The following is a 21,677-nucleotide window of genomic DNA, read 5'->3' as shown; positions in this document are numbered from 1 at the left end:
TTTGGGTGTGTTAGATTAAATAAAATACACTATTAAAATTAACCTACGTGTTTCTTTTTACTTTTTAAATGTGGTTATAAAACATTTAAAATTCCATGTGGCTCCCCCATTTCTGTTAGACAATGGCTGCATCAGGCTAGAGTCCCGCTTCTCGCTATTTAGCTCTTCTAAGCCTTGCCTGCCCCCTAGTGTCAGAACTCTGGCAATGCAGACAAAATATTTTTCAAAACCATCTGTATTGCTTGGAAAGAAATAGAAGTTTCTTCCATTAGGAAGATTAGGGCTAAAACAGTCATTCCAATCAAAATCATCAGCAGGGTTCCTATAAAAATTCAGCCTTTATAGGGGACAGAAATAGGTGCACTCTTCATACTTAGGTGCGCTCTTCATACAATTTAACCAAAGTTAAAGACAACACAAGGCACCAAAGCACACAAGCCCAACAACATTCATATTCTGCATATATCATTTATAACAGAGAAAAGAGAAAACCTAAATCTCCATAAATTTAAACATTACAGAATCTCTATAAAACGGGATTCACTCAAAAGGAGAAGGCAGTTCTCAATAAAGATGACTAACATTTATTAAACACTTACTGCGCAAACACAATTCTGAGCACTTTCCCGGTATTAAGTGACTCCTCATTACAACTCTTTAAGGATGACTTTTATTGTTTATTATCCCCACTTTACAGAAGAAGAGACTGAGCCCCAAAGAGGTTTTTTTAACCAGCCCAAGTATGAAAGGAGAATGTAAGCTAACCTGGATGCCTGCTGCTTAGTGCGCAGTGAGAATAAATCCTTCTTCTCTGACCCAGGGATCTCATGTCTTCTGCAAGCATCCAGGAAACTGACATGCTATCCTGTTAGCCTGCAAGAAATCTCAGACCTGTCACAATTTTTGACACCAGCCCCCAAGAGTGAGGTGCCCCCTCTACAGAAGATCTGGCTGAAGGCCAGCAGGTAAAAGGGCTCTCAGCATCCTTCGGTCACTCTGTTTTCAGCTTTTGAAGCCTTGTTTGTTAGAAATTTCTTTTTTCTTAAGGTTGGGCTGAAACCCCAGTATTCATAAAGAAACTGTCTTCATTATAGTCAGCTTCTAGGACAATGAAAAACAAGCCTTTTTCTCTTGTACACGATAAAGCTTCAAACCTTAAGCCACTGATCACATCTCCCTACACATACAAAGCCGTCAATCACTCCTTGAAAATTTCCAGACTCCTTTTCATTTTGGACGCCTCTAAATATGAAAATAGCTACCATTTATTGAGTGTTTACTATGTACTAATCCCTTCACCTACTTTCTTAGCTAATCATTCCAATAATTCCATAAGGTAGGCACGTACATCATTTTATTTTTACAGATAATGAAGCAAATTCAGAGAGGTTAAGTGACCTGGATAAGGTCACACAGCTGGGATGTGGCATAACCAGGGTTATGTTTGACTCCAGACCCCCTATGCTTTGCTGCCTCATTCTCAGTTGTGCTCCAGTTTCTTGGGCCCTTAATACTTTGGACAGACTATATTAAATAAGAGATTTTACAGCGTAACAGAGTATATTAAATAGCAGCTAGGCACCATGGCATCTGCTGGAATGAAAACACCCCAAACCAGTCATACTTAAAGCTCTCTGGAGAAATGGAACTATTAAAATGAACTTGTAAACCAGCAGCACCCCAGTTCCCAACTCTCTCAACTATAACGGAAAAGTAGCTATGCTTCTGTTTTCAAAGGGGAAAATTTTAATTTTTGAAGTGTCCGAATATTCCCAGAGATAAATCTCCAGGATGTAGGGTGTTTCGTGTCCCAAACTCATCATGTAACCAGCTAATTAATTTCAAATGACTCTCAAGTTTCTGAACCTATCAGCATCTTTCCACTGCATTACATGTGCTGCCTTCTCATGGGGAAATGATGTTACATATGGGGCTGGGGAGGGGCGAGACAGGGAACTAAAGGACAAATTGCTAGTTGAAGAAATAATAGAGTTAACTCTGCTTCCTTTTAAAAGAAACTAACCTACCAAATGGCTCTCACACCTTTCCTACAGATTGGGCTACAGAAGCCCATGTCTCCTACTCAATTATTATGTCAGGTAGGATTTTAAAAGCAACAAAATGGCCTTTTGTGTTTTCTAATTCCTTAAAGATACTACCTCTGGACTCTTGTGAAAGATTATCAATGCCATGTGCCTTAAAGAAAGAGTCCTACCACCAATTCTGTGAAAATTAGGTGTGTTTTTGTTTCTTACACTTGAACTAAAATGAAACTTCGGTCCACACCTAACAATATCCCATCCGATCTGCCCAAATTAGGGGCAGTGTCCCACATTCTTCCCCTCCCTCTCTGTCTTAGAGGTATGAGTGGAAATGGGATTGTAAAATATCTCCTTGTTCATACATAGCCATCAACAAGCCACTTTCCTAATCTGAGCCATTAAAAGCATCCAAAAAACTTCCAACTAGGGTTTCCTAGGGACACAGTTCCTTAATTGGCCAGCATGAACCACAAACTCTTGGGACAGTGTCAGGGGGTCCTCTGGACACCGCACAGAGGCTTCTTCAGTTAACTCTCTGCAACTTGCTCCCGCTCTCAGGCTGTTTCAGATACACCCAAAAATCTGACCAGAGTTTCTCAGGTCTGACCCTTGACTTTGTCACCAGCTGAGCGCAATTCTGGGAAGAAACTCCACATGGCCACTGCAAGGTCATCAGAGAAATGTACAACACCTCCCTGCCACCGCCAGTTCCCTCTCTGTCCACCTCTCTCTCTCTCTCTCTCTCTCTCTCTCTCTCTCACACACACACACACACACACACACACACACACACACACACAGACACACACACTCACTCACTCACTCACACAGCCTGCTGGAATACACAGCCTTACTAGAACGGGAGTAGTGGGCAAAGGAAAAGCAGGAAGAAACAAGGAAATGAGGATCAAAGTACTCGGGTGTCCTCAATTTTCAAAGAGCTTTCACAAATCGACAAGTAAACAATCAATAGAGCCAAGACAAAAACGGATAAAGGATAAGATAGTGCAAAGAAGAACAAACAAATAGTCCCCCAGCACACTGAGTACTTGGTCAAAAAGAGTTGCAAGGGCTTCCCTGGTGGCGCAGTGGTTGAGAGTCCACCTGCCGATGCAGGGGACATGGGTTTGTGCCCCGGAACGCGAAGATCCCACATGCCGCGGAGCGGCTGGGCCCGTGAGCCGTGGCCGCTGAGCCTGCACGCCCGGAGCCTGTGCTCCGCAACATTAGAGGCCACAGCAGTGAGAGGCCCGCGTACCGCAAAAAAAAAAAGAGTTGCAAGACAATCCAACAGCAGTTTTCATTACCATACTTGCAAAACAGTAAGACCGATAGCACCCAGAGTTGATGAGGGTCTGGGGAAACGGGGGTTATCGTACTATTACTGCTGGTGTAAGTATAACTAAGTCCAGAAGTCTGGGAGGGCACTTTGCACTATCAAAACTTTAATGCGTTGTGTCAAAAGCTGCAGGATACTCACCAAAAATCATTGTCTCCTCTTTGAACTGGGTCCACAGCTAGGGTATGTTTCCCAGCAGCCCAGGCAGTAAGGTGTGGCCATGGGCCTCAGCTGCAGCCAATGGCAGGACAATTCAAGGGACGCAGTCAGCATCTAACCCCGTTCATCAACACCTCCCAGGTGTATCCTCCACGCCCACTTCCCTTCCAGCTGGCTGGAATGAAGACCACTCTAGAACAACCCTTAAGGCCGCGGGTTGAAAACACTAGAACTTCCATCCACTGTGGTTCCAAGAAGACCACAGTAGAGGACATCCAGCTGACGTATTACCCACCCAGCACTCATGAGCAAGAAATACAATTTCTTTTATTTAAGCCATTATGTATATTTACTTGGTCTATGTGTCACAGAGATTAGCCTACTCCCATACATTTACATGCACTTTAATTCAGCAATCTCACTATTAGGAATTCATCTGAAGTCAGGACATACATATTCGTACAAATACGGTAACAAGCGATATGTCCACCAAAATTGGGAGTGATCAAATAACTTATGGCACATCCATACAACAGATGACTATGCAACGTTACAGGGAGTGATACAGATCTGCACGCACTCACATGAAAAGACCTCTAAACTTTATTGTTAAATGGGGAAAAAAATCAAGGCACAAAACAGGGTGCATAAAGAGACATCTGTGCATACACACATACTGGTATATACATGCCTTTTTCTAGAAGGATAGGTGTGGATACATAAAATCTAAAACAGTATAGAAAATATATAAAATATAGATGACTACATAAAACAATACCTAGAAGGCTATATGAAATTAACAATGTGACTGGGCCAGGGGACACCCAGATATCTGCTTAAACATTATTTCTGTATGTGTCTGTGAAGGTGTTTCTGGAAGAGGTTAGCATTTCAGCTGGGGGCTGAGTGAAGCCAATGGCCCTCCCCGTTGTGGGTGAGCCTCATCCAATCCCTTGAGGACTTGAATAGAACAAAAAAGCAGAAGAAGGTTGAATTTGTTCTTTGCCTGATTGTTGAGCTGGGACATTGACCATCTCCTGCCCTCTGTGCTCCTGGACCTCAGGCCTTCAGACTCAGGCTGGAATCTACACCATTGCCTCTCTGGCTCTCAGGCCTTTGAACCACATCATTGGTTTTCCTGGGTCTCCAGCTTGCAGACTGCAGGTCATGAGACTCCTCAACCTCCATAGCTGTGTGAGCCAATACCTTAAATCAATAATAAACTAGTTGTGTTGGTTCCGTTTCTCTGGAGAACCCTAATAGTCAACAAAAAGTTAAAAGCCTATCCTTTCACACCTGCCTATTATTTTCTGGAATTTTTACCACCAGGAGAAAACTACGTCATTGATCACAGGGTGACAAATGGGCAAAATGAGCCTATTAATAAATATTCATTTAGCACCCATTATATTCCAGGCATCAAGGACACAGCTTAAGAAACCCGCGAGGGAGTAAGACTCCACAGGATTCAGGAGCCCTCATCTGCGGGTATGCAAAGGGTACAGGCAGACCTCAGGGATTTTGCCAATTTGATTCCAGACCCACGCAATAAAGGGAATATCGCAATAAAGCAAGACGTGAATTTTTTGGTTTCCTAGTGCATATAAAAGTTATGTTTACACTATACTGTAGTCAATTAAGTATGCAATAGGATTATGTCTGAAAAAACAACTCACATACCTTCATTCTAAAATACTTCAAAGCTGTAAATGCTACCCATCATCTGAAACTTCAGCGAGCCATAATCTTTCTGCAAGGGTCACATCAAAGATCATGGATCACAGGTCACCACAACGAACAGAGTAAAAATGGAAAAGTTTGAAATATTGCGAAGATCACCAAAACGTGACACAGAGACATGAAGTGAGCAAATGCTGTTGGAAAAATGGCACCAAAAGACGCTGCATTTGTAAAAAATGCAAGATCTGCAAAGTGTAAGAAAGAAGCTAAGTGCAATAAAACGAGGCACGCCTGTACTTCTGCAAAGATGGTTCTTCATGCAGCCTGCAGCCCCAGTGAGAGAACAGAGCCCATTGTGGGCAGGAACCAGTCCTGATTGCTTTGATGGTTGTTAAGATAAGGCGTGAGAAGGACTTAAGTTCCAAAAACGAAAGCAGGAAGAATCCCCCAAAAGACAAAAAGAAACCAAAAATGGGCTGAGAATCCAAATAAAATCATCTAGAAAGTCTAAGATGAAAATTTCATTTCTTGCGCAAAACTTGCCAAGGCTTTGCTCAGACTTCTCACCCTCCCTGTTGCAGGAGGGTCTTTGCTTATATGGGAGACACTGCATCTCTTGTGTACACAATTCTAATCTTAATTTAGATTTATCACTACAGTTCCACGTTTTCCAACTTTAAAGGGTTATGGTATGAAATGAGGATTGCCACAAAGATTTAAAAGTGAAGGTTCACATAAAGACTACCAATGTCGGGGGCTGGGGGGCTGGGGGGATAAATTAGGAGATTGGGATTGACATATATACACTAATATGTATAAAACAGATAACTAATTAAAAAAATAGGTAACTAACAATAACCTGCTGTATAGCACAGGGAACTCTACCCAATACTCTGTAGTGGAATGTATGGGAAAAGAATCTTTAAAAAGAATGGATATATGTATAACAGATTCACTTTGCTGTACACCTGAAACTAACACAACATTGTAAATAAACTATATTCCAATAAAAATTTTTTAAAAAGACTACCAGTGTGTATATGTTGGATGTGGAGGGGTGATAAAAATAAGTAATCTAACCTGGAAGAAAAAAAACCTAAGTATAATGCCTTTTAATAAGTGAATATTGAAATAAAGAAATATTGAAGGTTCAGTCATGTCCCCTGTTTCCTCCAAGTTTAATCATTTTTCATCATAATCTCTCTGACATCTGGAAATGTGCTGGTGATAACTCCCCACCCCGAAATGCTTTGCTTCTTTACTAGCCTGACTCTCTACCTGCACCCAAGAAACGAGATGTGTATCAAACAGGTAAGACTGATGACTTCAAATTCTCTATCCTTGAGAGCAAGCTCACCAAAATATACACAGCACAATAACCAACCAGCCCTGGGCACTTTCACAGCAGCCAAATGGTATTGATTTTATGCTGATTCATTAAAATTTCAATCATTAATTTTCTTGTCTTCTTGAAACTATTGCTTAAGGACAATTGAGTCATGAGAGAGTTTAAAAACTTAAGCCTAGGGCTTCCCTGGTGGCGCAGTGGTTGAGAGTCCGCCTGCCGATGCAGGGGACACAGGTTCATGCCCCGGTCCGGGAAGATCCCACATGCCGCGGAGCGGCTGGGCCCGTGAGCCGTGGCCACTGAGCCTGCGCGTCCGGAGCCTGTGATCCACAACGGGAGAGGCCACAACAGTGAGGCCCGCGTACCCCAAAAAAAAAAAAAAAAAAAAACTTAAGCCTAGGACTTCCCTGGTGGCGCAGTGGTTAAGAATCCGCCTGCCAATGCAGAGGGCACAGGTTCCAGCCCTGATCCAGGAAGATCCCACATGCCATGGAGCAACTGAACCCGTGCGCCACAACTACTGAACCTGCACTCTAGAGGCTGCAAGCCACAACTACTGAGCCCACGGGCCACAACTACTGAAGCCCGTGCGCCTAGAGGCCGTGCTCTGCCACAAGAGAAGCCACCGCAATGAGAAGCCCGCACACCGCAATGAAGAGTAGCCCCCGCTTGCTGCAACTAAAGAAAGCCTGCGTCAGCAACAAACAACCAATGCAGCCAAAAATAAATAACTTTATTTAAAAGAGAAACTTAAGCCTAAAATTAAATCTTAACCTTAACTTATCAGAATAAGTAAGTAGAGAGCTTCACCTGCTGTATATCTGAGGGTAAGGATAACTAACAAGCTTCTCTACATACTTTCTTGGAGAGAGACTTTACAATCCTGATGCGTACATAGTTTAGGGCTCAAGCTTCACTCTTTCACTAAAAAGTCAAAGCATGCCTGGCACTGCCACACCTCCAATTACTGAAGCAGAGACAGCAAATTAATTGCTTGACAAGTCCACTGACAAATGTGAATTATTTAGGAAAACACAATTCTCGGGGGAGTTTCCAAGTCTGTGTCACTTTAAATGTAGATGTAACAAGGAAAGGGGACAAGAAACACACAGGAACACACACACACAGGTACTTTACTGATTATTTTCATCTTTCTTTAGAAATAAGCAACTACAGCCATGGGTCTCACTAGAAATTAACAGAATGATTCTCTAAAACTTCAGACATTCTATTTTAGGTCCTGTGTAAAAGTGACCACCGCTTTTTTTTTCTTTTGTTCCTTTCTTTCTCAATCATTCACCATCTTTTCTTAAAGGGGTTTTAAAATTATCTGAAAGCTCCCTTCACTATAGCCCTGGAAGTGTTCATTTAAGTTTATTAATGAAGATGTTCTGCCTTCAAAGGAAGATGGAGTATATAATCACAAAGTGCTGCTGGTTTTCCAGGATTCTTTGAGAAAAATCACTGAAAAAATGAAAGTGTACTCAGGAAGGTAAAAAAGGAAAAACCTGGAGGACATTTTAGATAGATGTCCAGAACAACACGCTTTAAGCATCAAACCCTTAAACTGCTTTACCCTGTTGCATTTCATGCTTCCTCTGGTTAGTTACACACCATCAAAAGATTTTGTCAATTACCTGTGTCTAAAATGTGGGCTTAGGGGGCTTCCCTGGTGGCACAGTAGTTAAGAATCCCTGTGGGATTTGAACCCGCAAGGGACATGGGTTCGAACCCTGGTCGGGGAAGATCCCACATGCCACGGAGCAACTAAGCCCATGTGCCACAACTAATGAGCCTGTGCTCTAGAGCCTGCGAGCCACAACTACTGAGCCCACGTGCCACAACTACTGAGGCCCACGTGCCTAGAGCCCGTGCTGCACAACAAGAGAAGCCACCACAATGAGAAGCCCGCGCACTGCAATGAAGGGTAGCTCCCTGCTCACTGCAACTAGAGAAAGCCCACGCACAGCAACAAAGACCCAACACAGCCAAAAATAAATAAATTAAATTAAAAAAAATTTTAAACAATAAAATAAAATGTGGGCTTTGGTGTTTGAAAGGGTTTTATTACTTGATCTCAGTGGCGCGCAACGAGCTTAAAGGGCTTACCTGCGTGTCCCCGGAGATGCTGGCTGGAGGCAGACATCAGCTTACAGCACACCATTAACACATAGGCCAGAAAGAGCCAGTGAGACAGCAAGACCGACCTAGCACAGACTCTCATCCTGGAAAGAAAGCAGGATGCAGTTAGGGAGGGCTGAGTGACACAAGGCTTTTCAGCAAACACCATCCTGAGAAGGTGGGGAAAGCAGTGGATGATGCTCAACTATGGACTTCTTCCCCCACAAGGAAACTGAAGGCCAATCCAACCTTATTTGCACTGTCCATTCACTCAATTTTCAATAAATACCTTTTTTTAACATCTTTATTGGAGTATAATTGCTTTACAGTGTTGTGTTAGTTTCTGCTGTATAACAAAGTGAATCAGCTATATGCATACATATATCCCCACATCCTCTCCCTCTTGCATCTCCCTCCCACCCTCCCTATCCCACCCCTCTAGGTGGTCACAAAGCACTGAGCTGATCTCCCTGTGTAAAAGTTTTCGAAGTTAGCTTCATGCCTCGGTGAGAGGTCTATTTATGAATCCCTAGAGTGTAGCCTGAGTGGCCCTGATAGAACATGGGCGTTATATACTATTTTATAGCATGAAATTTAAAAAGCGACATACTTAGAGCCGGATTCAAATAGAAGATATGTGGTTTCCTCATCAGAAAAAAACACAGAAATTTTCACACCAGGCTCAAGAGATTTCCCCTGGTTCCTCTGTTTATTAATGCCCTCTGCCTAGAAGCCTGGCTGAATAGTTTATTAATCCAATCTCAAAGTTTGATGGGAATATGAGCAAGTACAGGTGAATAGAGAAACAACTTCATATAGATGTCAACAGATAAATGGATAAAGAAGATGTGAGATAGATATGATGAAATATTATTCAGCAATGAGAAAAAAGGAAATCTTGCCATATACAAAATTTTAGATGGACCTTAAGGGCATTATTGCTAAGTGAAATAAGTCAGACAAAGACAGATACTGTATGATCTCACTTACACATGGAATCTAAAAAAGACAGACTCAGAGAAACAGGTTAAGTAGCATGGTGGTTACGAAGGGTTGAGAGTGAGGAAAATGGGTAGATATTAGCCCAAGGTCAAATATTTCAGTTACATGATTAACAAGTTTGGGGATCTAATGTATAGCATGGTGATTATAGTTAATAATACTGTATCATATACTTGAATGTTGCTAAGAAAAATGTTCTCATCACCAAAAAATAATTTTAAAAAAAGGTAACTATGTGATAGTAGGAAGGTGGTAGCTGATACTATGCTGAGAATCATTTTGCAATTGACCATCATTAAATCAACACAGTGTACACCTTAAACATACACAGTGTTATGTGTCAATTACATCTCAATAAACCTGGGAAAATAAACTTCACCTCATATGAATGGACAATAACCAGACAGTTGCTCAAAGACAATTCAGGTCACAGATATGGTTGTGTGGTCTATTCTAAAACAACTCCCCCCCCCAAAAAAAGAGTAAGTAAAAAGAAAATAGCCAGTATGCATGCCAAGCCTCTCCCTAACTTTCTGCCCTTTTTGATATTATAGAGAAATTAGATAGCACTTGATTAACTTTTATCTTTGCTATTTTTTTTTTATTAACTTTTTCAAGCAAGAGTCAGAGTTCTTGGCGTTTGAAACTCCAGTGATACTAGGTTCTGCCTGGCACATGTCTCACGGTATTTAGGATAAAACATCCACCACAGAGGATCAAAGGAACCCCCTTTTCACATACACAAGATGTATAAACACTCATGGGCAGACAATAAAGACATGGCCCATGGGGATGGATCCCTGTTTGGGTAACACTAGAGGCAAAGCTTCTGAGGAAATCCTGGAAGGAAGGGTCTAGCCACCTCCCGGCTGTCAGCCACAGTGCCTCAACCAGAACCATGATTCCATGCTCAAGGGAAGGCACAGCCTTGGGGACCTGGTGCCCACATCACACTCTGGGAAGTAGGTTGTGACCTCTCACAAGTTAGTCAAATAGATCTTGTTGAAAGATCTCGTATTGCTCCCTGATTTGAGACTCAATCTGCCTTTGAAGCAACCACAGTAAGACAAGATTCTAAGATTATCTTTGAAGAGCACGGTGTTAAAAGGGACTCAAAGCTTGACATCTTTTTGCCCCCTGCCTTGGAAACCCTGAAAATTTTAAACCTACATGGAAACATAGGGTCTCTTTGCTTTGAAGGGCCTGCACATGCCTTAATTTTACAAAGCATGTATTCTGTCTCCCCCACCTTGGCACACACACGTGGTAAGTAGGAACCCTAGGATCAGTTTTAAAGGTGGCAAAGAATATACACGTAAGCCTATGTGAGCTTGAGGTGCTATTGTTTAATTATATTTCCACTTCAGGAAATTGATTATTAATTTATTACTAACAGGGAAAGCATGTAGGTTCAGAATTCCATATTTGCTAATTTTTGAATGAGGTGCTCTATCTCACCGATAATGTTTTTGTTTTTGTTTTTGTTTTTGCGGTACGCGGGCCTCTCACTGTTGTGGCCTCTCCCGTTGCGGAGCACAGGCTCTGGACGCGCAGGCTCAGCGGCCATGGCTCACGGGCCCAGCCGCTCTGCGGCATGTGGGATCTTCCTGGACCGGGGCACAAACCCGTGCCCCCTGCATCGGCAGGCGGGCTCGCAACCACTGCGGCACCAGGGAAGCCCCTCTCACCGATAATGTTTTAAAATTTCAGCTGTTAACCCCAATATCAGTTACTGATCTAATTGTTACAAAGGCTTATCCTTCTTACTCAAGGATCAAAAATTCAAATATCTCTAAATAAATGCGTAGGCTGCCTGGGTCAAAAGCACTGGTGAACAGTAGGTAGTGTAGAGACCTGTCTAGGAGCAGCTGCTCCAAGTGATGCCAGGAACGACTTTTAAAGAAAAGCCGTTTTCTGATATGCAGTCTACACACTTTATATGTTGGCAAGTAATTCCATTTTCTTTGTTTTTTCTGTTTTTTGTTTTTTGGGGGGCGGGTACGCGGGCCTCTCACTGTTGTGGCCTCTCCCGTTGCGGAGCACAGGCTCCGGACGCGCAGGCTCAGCGGCCATGGCTCACGGGCCCAGCTGCTCCGCGACATGTGGGATCTTCCCGGACTGGGGCACGAACCCGTGTCCCCTGCATCGGCAGGAGGACTCTCAACCACCATGCCACCAGGGAAGCCCCATTTTCTTTGTTTTAAAAGCACAGTGCATAGCTTCCCTGGTGGAGCAGTGGTTAAGAATCTGCCTGCCGATGCAGGGGACACGGGTTCGAGCCCTGGTCCAGGAAGATCCCACATGCCGTGGAGCAACTAAGCCCGTGCGCCACAACTACTAAGCCTGTGCTCTAGAGCCCACGAGCCACAACTACTGAAGCCCGCGTGCCTAGAGCCTGTGCTCCTCCACAAGAGAAACCACCGCAATGAGAAGCCCGCGCTCCGCAATGAAGGGTAGCCCCTGCTCGCCACAACTAGAGATAGCCCACACACAGCAATGAAGACCCAACACAGCCAAAAATAAAAATAAATAAATAGATTTTAAAATAAATTAAAAAAAAAAGACCACAGTGCAGACTGAACAAAACACATTTGCAAGCTGGATCAGGTACCCCGGTTTCCAGTTTGTAGCAATTAGTGGCCCAAAAAGCAAACTTTCAAAGAGTCAAATGAATGGAGTACTAGTTTTCTATTGCTGTATAACAAATCTGCCAAGTTTAGCAGTTTAAAACAACGGGTCTCCTACTGGCTTCTTAACTTTTCTATCCTCCACTTTTTCCTGCTTGGCGGGTTGGCTGCCCTCCCTCTAACCACAGTGCCCCACCCAATTTAGAGTCTCCAAATTCAGACTAGGTCTTTCAGGTGAGCTATAATCCCTCCCACCTAAAGCATAAGTGAAATTCAGTCTCCATGTGTTTATCAGTCCCTGCATCACCTAAACTTGTCTGAACGGAGTTTACCAAATCTGGAGAGCATGTCTGAGATGATCTGAGTCTCAAAGGTTGGTTACCCTGGGAGGCCAACTGTGAGATGGAAATTGATGAGCAGGGGGTTATTTAAAGGATGCTCTAGGGAGAATCACCTGCGGAAGGGAAGGGGCGAGAAGAAGGCAGGACAGAAGGAGGAAACAGCCTCGGATAACCCTACGGAGAGTTCCAAAGCTGAGACGCCCCTTCTCTGCGGTACCAAGTTGGAGTGAGGGGCCAGGCCTTTATACTTGGACATAAGGGAAAATCTTAAATCTTCAGCAAGGAGGCTCTTTGTTTTGTTTTGTTTGTTTGTTTGTTTTTGGCCACAGCACATGGCATGTGGGATCTTAGTTCCCTGACCAGGGATTGAACCTGCGCCCCCTGCATTGGAAGTGTGGAGTCTTAACCACTGGATCGTTGGGCGAGTCCCCCAGCAAGAAGGAGGCTCTTTGAATTGAGGACAATTCAAAGAAGCTGTAGGCCATCTTCTGTAATACTCCCAACGGTTGAGGGAATAAATCCTTCATTCCTGAAGGGGCTTCTGGGCAGTGCATCACAGACCACTACTGTCCATCTTCAGACAGAAGATTCCAGAGCATATGCATAATTTACTTGGTGGGGCTGGGAGAATCAGCCTCAAGAGAAGACTCATCCTCTGAGGTAGAAAAGCCTGTGCCACGCTCATTAAAATGTCATGGGAAGAGGTTTCAAATATAAACTCTATGCCAGCCTGGGCCTGTTTTGCCCTCAGAACCATTCTTTCCCCTTCCCCTGGGTAACACCCATACACTGCATTTCCCAGCCTCCTGAATCACCTGGCTCCTGGCTGGGCTTAACCAATAGGAGACCCTGGCTGGAGCCTGGAGGGTGGAAGGGAAAGGGCAGGGTATTTCTCCCCACCTTCTCTGTCTTGGTAGGTGCTATGGAGTGGCCATGTCTCCTCCACAGTGCCAATTTCCAAGAGAAGGGCCCACTATGGATCCAGCTGCTGCTGAAGGTCCCTTCCCCTAAGCACTGATCAGCAGTACTGCCCTCCTATGTCCCACCAGCCTCAGGATGGCAGAAGCTTCCCGCTGTTGCTGATCTCTGGGCTGCCTCTGTATCTTCTGCTTAACGTCTCTGACTCTCCCATCACACGTGTAACCAGTTCCCTGAATTCACTTCCCTCTGTTCCACATTATCAGGATGGTTTCTGTTTTCCTGGTTGGATCCCAACAGCAAACCCCAAATCAAAAGTCTCAAGGGCCACTGTTCCTAATCTCGGATGATAATTCCTAACTTCTTCTTCATGGACAACTCTACGTACCAGTGCGGGTTGAATAGTTACAAATTCCCAGTGCCTATAGTATTTATAAGTTAAGTATTTACTTAACAATAGCTATGATTCCCCTGAGAAATGCCTACAGATAAGTGGGCAGCTATTGAGCAATGATTCTTTATTTCATTCAATAATCTAGGACCCCCTCCGCCAGTAAAAGGATTTCTCACCTACTACATCTACTGTGATACCTCAATTTCTTCTACATTGAACAATTTTGCCCAAATGTGAAACAAAATCGCTTTACCTTAAAAATATCACCATTTACCCTGCTGAAGAGCTGAAACACTGCCTTACAAACTGAAATAATTTCAAAGATGAGAGCTAAAATTTTTTAACCTCCCCAAATTCCCAGAAATTCAACATAAAAAGAAGGCTTTTATAAAGGATCATCAACTCTAAGATACTCAGTTTGGCTAAATTCTTTATGCTTCGTAAAGATACCATCTCTAGGTATGTGTTAAAATCACTTTACCTTGGAGACTTCATAAGATTTGGTTCCAGTCAAACACAATTATTCCAGGATGTATTTCAGAGTGACTCCAAGTTCCCATTGGTAGCTAGGACCACTTCTGCAGTTCCAAAAAATTATCTTAGCTTGGAAGACCTATTTTGAAAAACAAAAAAGACAGGAATCCATTAGCATTTTAATGCTGAAATGATGTAGATTTCCAGTAGCAAAATTGTGGGTTTTTTACAATGCCACCCGCATTTTCAGGCAAGCGGTAGACAGCCAAACACATCCACATTTGTAAAGTGTCCTAACAGACGGAGCAGAGGGGAGGAAGATACAGAATTCTACACTTATTAACTAGCCACATATTAGTTAACATAATATAGTTTTAAAGTAGAAGTTCCCTCCGGAGCAAAGGCATCCCCAAGTTGACAGACGGTCTAAACCATGCAAAATTTCACTCTCATTTCATTAACAATGGGATGAAAATGAAATTGGAGGTAATCCAATCCCAAGAGTTCTACAACTCGCCCAAGTTCACAGAGCAGTGGAAAAGCCAGCATGAAGATCCGAGTTCCTACGTTTGTGTGATATAAACCTGATGATGCTAAACAATTTGCAAGACACACTACCACGCATAAAATAACCAACAAGGACCTACTGTATAGCACAGGGAACTATACTCAATATTCTGTAATAACCTGTAAGGGAAAAGAATCTAAAAAAGAATATATATATATACAAAAATATATATACATATATAGATATGTATATATATATAACTGAATCGCTTTGCTATATACCTGAAACTCACATGATATTGTAAATCAACTATACTTCAATTAAAAAAAAAACAATTTGCAAGGATGCTTTTTGAAAAATGTTGATGGGAGGCAGAAGGCAAAAATCTTTCCAACATAAAACACCATACCAAAATACAGAAAAACTTGTTAATACCATAATTGACACTCAACACTGTCCTTTAATGCAGACCTAAAAGGACTTTTCTACTCAGTGAAAACATTTTTCAGGAAAGACTCAGATGACTCCAAACCAAAAGACATCGCAAGAAGAAGGAAAAAAAAACAAACAAAAAAACCCCACGAAACTACCCATTTTTAATGTTGCTAAATTAAATACGTCTCCCCCAGGGGTAGAGATCAGAGAGAAATAATGATGGGCAACAATAAATATTTAAGTTGCAAATATGACATAAAAATTATCTTTGCAACACAGTCTAATTACTATTGAATCCTGTGGAACCCATTACAAATCCACCAACAAGCACAACTGAGATTCTTCTCTTCTTTGGATGCCCCTTTACAGATGTTTGTCTAGAGACCACTTTAGGTGATAGACTTGAGATCCATCCATTCGGGGCTACAGGAGAGACAGGGGAGGCCTTGAGTCATTAGCGCCACAAGAGGGAAGTGGCTTTGAATAACTGTATAAATATAAGGTATTCGAAAAAAAAAAACACTGGAAAACAGTCATTTCCCAGATCCTCCAACTTTATTAAGTATGTTTGTCCTGATGTCCACCCAAGGGCACTACGTGACCTTCTGTTATCGGAAAGAAGTACACAGCATAATTTATCAGAACCCATCCTAATGAACTCCCCACATACTGGAAACCAAAATGACCTTTCCTAGCTAATATTTATCTTTTTTTCTTCACACAAAGGGAACCACTGGGGATTCTTTTTTCAATTCATTTTAAAAAAATGTATCCATCCGTGAAAAGAAATGTGATCCAATAGTTCGTATGCCAGACAAAAAGCCGAGTTTAATTTTAGGCTGAGCAGTAACTCATTCAGTCAGATTTTCCCAGAGTGTATCCTAGGCACTTGCTTAAAAGAATTAACGCTTTCTTGTCACCTCCAAACTTTAGTATGTTCAAGACCATCAGTTATTTTGTGCATTACGCCAAAAGTATTTACTTCCGGTCACTCTACTTCCCTCTCCGTTGTTTCACATCAATAGCACAGTCCTATCATTTGGCCCGTATCTAGACTACAAATAAATTTTAATGTGTCTGGTCATTGTCAGAATGAAAAAAACTCAGCATTTAGCTGCTAGGTTACACTTTTCATCTTTCACCTTACATGTTGGTCTTATGTGGAGACAGTCACTCTTTGACAACAAAAGAGCAGGATGCCTGGTTATGTTTCCTGGTACCAAGAAATTTTGAGTTCCCCAGACAGAGGAGACCATTCTTCAGATGTTTATTTCCGTCGTACACAAGAAAGAATTCTGCCTGCGCTTGATTTCTTTTCAAGGAAATAGCAAGGCTCTAACTCTTGATCTACCTGCCTTCACTATTAGTAGAGTGAATTCCCTAAAAGGATTATTTTGGGAGAATATAGTTATTTACTTGTTGCAAATAAGCATCCTCAGAATACCTCTTATGCGAGTTTCGCTACACCCACCTCCCTCCACGCATGCCGATCTGTGCAACATGACGTTCTCCTCATCTTTTCATTCCAAAAATCTACACTGGTGAAATATCACCGTTCCTTTTAAAACCATAAGACACAACGACCTTAAACCTGGACCTAAGCGTGAGACTAACTCAGATTTGAGGGACATTCTGGAACGTAATTGCTCTCTATTTTTAAAAAGTTTCCAGGTTACGAAAGACAAAAAAAACTTTGAGGAATGGTTAAAATTAAAGACTTGATACAGGGCAACTAAATGAAATTGTGACCCTATGTTGGATCTTAGATCAGGAAAAATATATACACATAGTCATCCTCAGAATGAACTGCGTGTACACACACATACACACACACACACATATGTTTACACACATATAGCTATAAAGGACATTACTGGGACAATTAAAAATTTCTAAATATAGCATATAGATTAAATTCCAGTGTTGTATCAACATTAAATTTCTTGCTTTTGATCACTGTATTACAGTTAAGAGAGAGAATGTCCTTTAGAGAACAGACTTGTGATTGCTATGGAGGAGGAAGTTAGGGAAAGGATGGATTGGGAGGCTGGGATCAGCAGATGCAAACTATTATATACAGAATGGATAAACAACAAGGTCCTACTGTGTAACACAGAGAACTATATTCAATATCCTATGATAAACCGTAATGGAAAAGAATATTAAAAAAAAGAATGTGTATATATGTAAACTGAACCACTTAGCTGTACAGAAATTAACAGACATTGTAAATCAACTATATTTCAATAAAATAATAAAATAAAAACAAAGAAAAAAAGGAGAGGGGATGTCCTTGTTATTTAAAATACACCCTGAAATATTTAAGAATAATGGGGCAAATGTCTCCAACTTATTTTCAAATGATTCTGAAGGAAGAAAATAGACATGAAAAAGGGAAGAGGAAAGGAAGGAAAGAAGGGAAGAGTGAATGAATGAATGAACACAAAACAAAATGCAAGCAATTGGTGACTCAGGGTAAAGGGTTATATGGGAGTTCTTTGTACTCTTCTTTTGACTTTTCATTAAGTCAGAAATTATATCAGAATAAGACAATAAATATTCACTAAAAGACTTTAGTTTATCACATATACTAAAATGATTTAGAACTTATTACCAATCTTAAACAATAAGGAGAGTTGACAGTTGAAATCTTCTGGCTAATTTAGTTCTCTGAATACTCACCCAAGGCCCCGGGGGAAGTTTGTTTTTATTTAAAAAGCACTTCTGGGGCTTCCCTGGTGGCGCAGTGGTTGAGAGTCCGCCTGCCGATGCAGGGGACGCGGGTTCGTGCCCCGGTCCGGGAGGATCCCACGGGCCGCGGAGCGGCTGCGCCCGTGAGCCATGGCCGCTGAGCCTGCGCGTCCGGAGCCCGTGCTCCGCAGCGGGAGAGGCCGCGGCAGCGAGGGGCCCGCGCACCGCAAAAGAAAAAAAAAAGCACTTCTGGGGTGGGGCTAATGGCAGACTCTGGGAGGGCTCACGCCAAGGAGTACTTCCCAGAACTTCTGCTGCCAGTGTCCTTGTTCTCACGGCGAGACACAGCCGCCCCCCGCCTCTACAGGAGACCCTCCAACACTTGCAGTGATAAACAGCACACAGCGATGGACTGCTTTCAACATCCGAGCTGCTAGACTTGACCTCCCCACCAGCTTTAGGATGACAACACTGAAACCCCACCAGGTGGGAGAAGTTAACTGCATGCTGCCCACGAGCACGGAGACCCCAGACCAGCTGGAACCAGAAGGTTGATGATGCTGACGCCCACTCACCTCCCCACCAGCCAATCAGAACAATGTCCACAAGCTGATCATGCCCTCTTTGAACAATTACTATAAAAGTCCTCACTACCCCCTCCAGGTCGGGACAGTTTTGAGGGCATTAGCCCACTGTAGCCCCCTTTGCCTGGCAAAGCAATAAAATTATTATTTTCTACTTCACCCAAAATAAATAAATAAAAATAAATAGAAAGCACTTACGTGGTGCCTACTATGAGCCAGGCACTTAACATAATAACTCACTTAAAAGTAGGATTTATTTCTATCCTGCTAAGCAGATGAGGGGAGTGAGGCACAGAGACGACAAGGGTCTTGCCCGAGGTCACTCAGCTAGCAAGTGGCTAAGCCAGGATGCAAATTCAAGCCATCTGGCACCAAGGTACCTACTGTTTCAATTCTTGTAAAAATACTTTCAAAAAGCATCTGTCCTTTTTCATGCTTTAGTAAACAGACTGAAAATAAATCTATCTTTCTTCAGGAATTCAAGACATTGATCATCAACCTAAAAATAAAAATTGTCTGCGGACCCACATGTGTAGACAAGTGGACTGAATTAGCTACCAGACCCTGGCTTGGAGCCTAAGGTATTTTATATTAACCCCTAAATAATTTCGGCCTCATCTCTGAGAAGCTGGTGAACAACAGTGATTCTGACTTGCTGCAGGGTTCTGCTTTGCCACATATTTATTAAAGGCTTATGTCATTTTCCAAATTAAGACCAAACATACAAGAATCCTAAAGACCTTGAGCACTTAAGCTGCCATTTTTCAAACAGATGGAAAACAACCGCACTTCAGATCAGAACTCCTCGAAGACGCTTCAGCGAAAATATAGCAGAGCCACAACATAAGGCTAAATGACTTCTGTCGATTTCTATAGGAATTCAGCATCGAAGCAAAAACAAAATGGATTTTTCTCAGCGCATCCACTCAGACTCATATCCTGATAAACTCCAATTCAGAAGCATTTTTGCAACAATATAGCAAGGCAGATTCTGGCGTAATAACAAAACAGACAGTCCTCCAGCTACCAATCAGCACTGCCCTTTCCTGCCTGCCCACTCACCTAGGAGGCTTCCAAGCACTGTCTTGCGTCACCTGCGGAGTGGGCAATGTTTGAATAACTATTTCCAGACTCACCATCAGTTCAGGTGACCTCCCGGAGTGGGATCTACTGGGATGATCTGGTAACTGTGGTTCTTAGCCCCTCAGGTATCAGGGCGCAAGTAAGGAATAATTCTTCCAGCTAATGATGTAAGAGGTGATACCCTTAAGAGTTTAGACATCGCTGTAAATCATTTTACCACACTAATTTCAAATCGGTCAAGATGGAAGATGATAGAAGCGAGGAGTGTTTCATAAATTAGCAACCTGGGCTTGGGGAGTAAAAGCAGAGTTTTATGAGTGGAAAAGGGTTAAAAGGATGGTCCCCCAAGTGAGGTCTTGTCTGATAACCAATGGAAATTTTGAAACAGAAGTTGCCTCCATGAAATAATTCATCATTTCTTCAGGCAGAGAGGAGGAAAGATGCTTCCATTTCTAGCTGCTTAAATAACACAACCACATTGCATTGTCTTCTGGAAATTTTCAAAGAGCTTTTCCACAAAAGCATGCAAACAAAGTGTAACCTCTCTCTTGACAAATTTATGCTGGAACAAGACAAGTATTAATGAGCGTCTGATATTTAAGAGGGTGCTGATGAAAAGCAAATGTACTTGCTAGGTTATCAATGCTTTTGTGAATGTATTTCAAGCACTGATACATGGCTGATACCTCAGCTGAGCTATCACTTATAACTATCACATGATGCGTGGGATTACTTTGTAATTTAGAGCATGTGTAGTGTCATATGTTCAAGTGGACATGTTTTGCTGCTAAAATGTGGTATATACATGTCATAAGTTGCTTTTTTAATGCTAACTTAAAAAAATCAATGAAGAATTTACTCTTTCACTTTACAATATGCCAAAGCATGTTCTAAGTGAGCCATTAAAGACAATAACTGTGTCTGTTAAATGTTAAAGAATTTTACAAAATTTTATAAATGGCGCTTTAATTTCAAGTGTTGCCAATACCATCGCATTTCAATTAGGTGGTAGAGGTCTTCAAAAGGGCCCTCCTGGTCAGAGATGGTTCAAATACATTAAACAGACATGTTGTGATCTCCTAAGGTTCACATTCTGTCGCTTTAAGAACTGAAAAATTCCTTACAAACCCGCAGTATCTTTATTTCCATGCAGTGACATGTTCCTTTCCAATGGAAGTGTGGGCAAAAAATGCATTTTGTTAATGAATAACAATTCTAGCCTACAAGTGACCATGAAATGTACGAAAGCAATCATCGCTAAGTGATGATGGTTCAGTGACGGCCATTATCAGTCACAAAACTGAGAAAACAGACCTGAGAGTGACATAAAATAAAATGCACTCACCAAATTCAGGGACACTGAGCATGATTCCACAGCTCGTTGTCCAAGTGAAACTGCCCAGGTCTGGGGCTGAACAAGTGTGAGTGGTAATGGCAATTTAAACATAAATCTCTCAAAGCCCAATTATCCTTACGGCTAAGGGTTTCTTTCTTTTAATTAGACCAGCTTTTAATTGGAAAATTTCCTCTCCTTTCTCAACTTTCAAAGAATCAAAACAGTGTCCATGGATTTTATTTAGCATAACAAATAACCAACATAATATTTTGAAGGCTACCCACAAGTAGCCAAGCACTCGAACTTTTATTTAAAAAAATTTCACGTGATATGATCTAACTAACTTCTACATAGTATTATAAAAATACAGTAAGTTGTACGTAAGTATCAGTAACAGAATTCCTATGACATGAATAGTTACCTTGCTGTGGTGGAGGCTGTATGTTCATTTACAAACGGAATGTAAAGCTCTCGAGGGGAGGGTTTATGTCTTACTTCCCTTCTACCCTAATCTCTAACATGATGCCCTGCACATCATGGGTGTTAAATACATTTCGTTGAATAAACGAATAAATGTAAGTCTCTAGTTTTACTC

At 42.0% G+C, this 21,677-nt stretch overlaps 1 protein-coding gene across 1 annotated transcript in view; it reads right to left on the bottom strand.

The window, feature by feature from the left end:
- TAFA4 (TAFA chemokine like family member 4) overlaps nucleotides 1-14,466 on the bottom strand; it is a 129,558-nt gene extending 115,092 nt beyond the window's left edge. Inside the window, exons 1-2 of the mRNA XM_032648068.1 lie at nucleotides 14,453-14,466; nucleotides 8,678-8,793 (exon numbers count right to left, since the gene is read on the bottom strand). Coding sequence (XP_032503959.1) covers nucleotides 8,678-8,793; nucleotides 14,453-14,466 — 130 coding nt within the window. The remainder of the gene's footprint in view (nucleotides 1-8,677; nucleotides 8,794-14,452) is intronic.
- Between the last annotated feature and the right edge of the window lie 7,211 nt (nucleotides 14,467-21,677).

This window comes from Phocoena sinus, chromosome 11 (assembly GCF_008692025.1).
Source record: "Phocoena sinus isolate mPhoSin1 chromosome 11, mPhoSin1.pri, whole genome shotgun sequence".
NCBI lineage: Eukaryota > Metazoa > Chordata > Mammalia > Artiodactyla > Phocoenidae > Phocoena > Phocoena sinus.
This window is presented reverse-complemented; position numbering and strand designations above follow the sequence as displayed.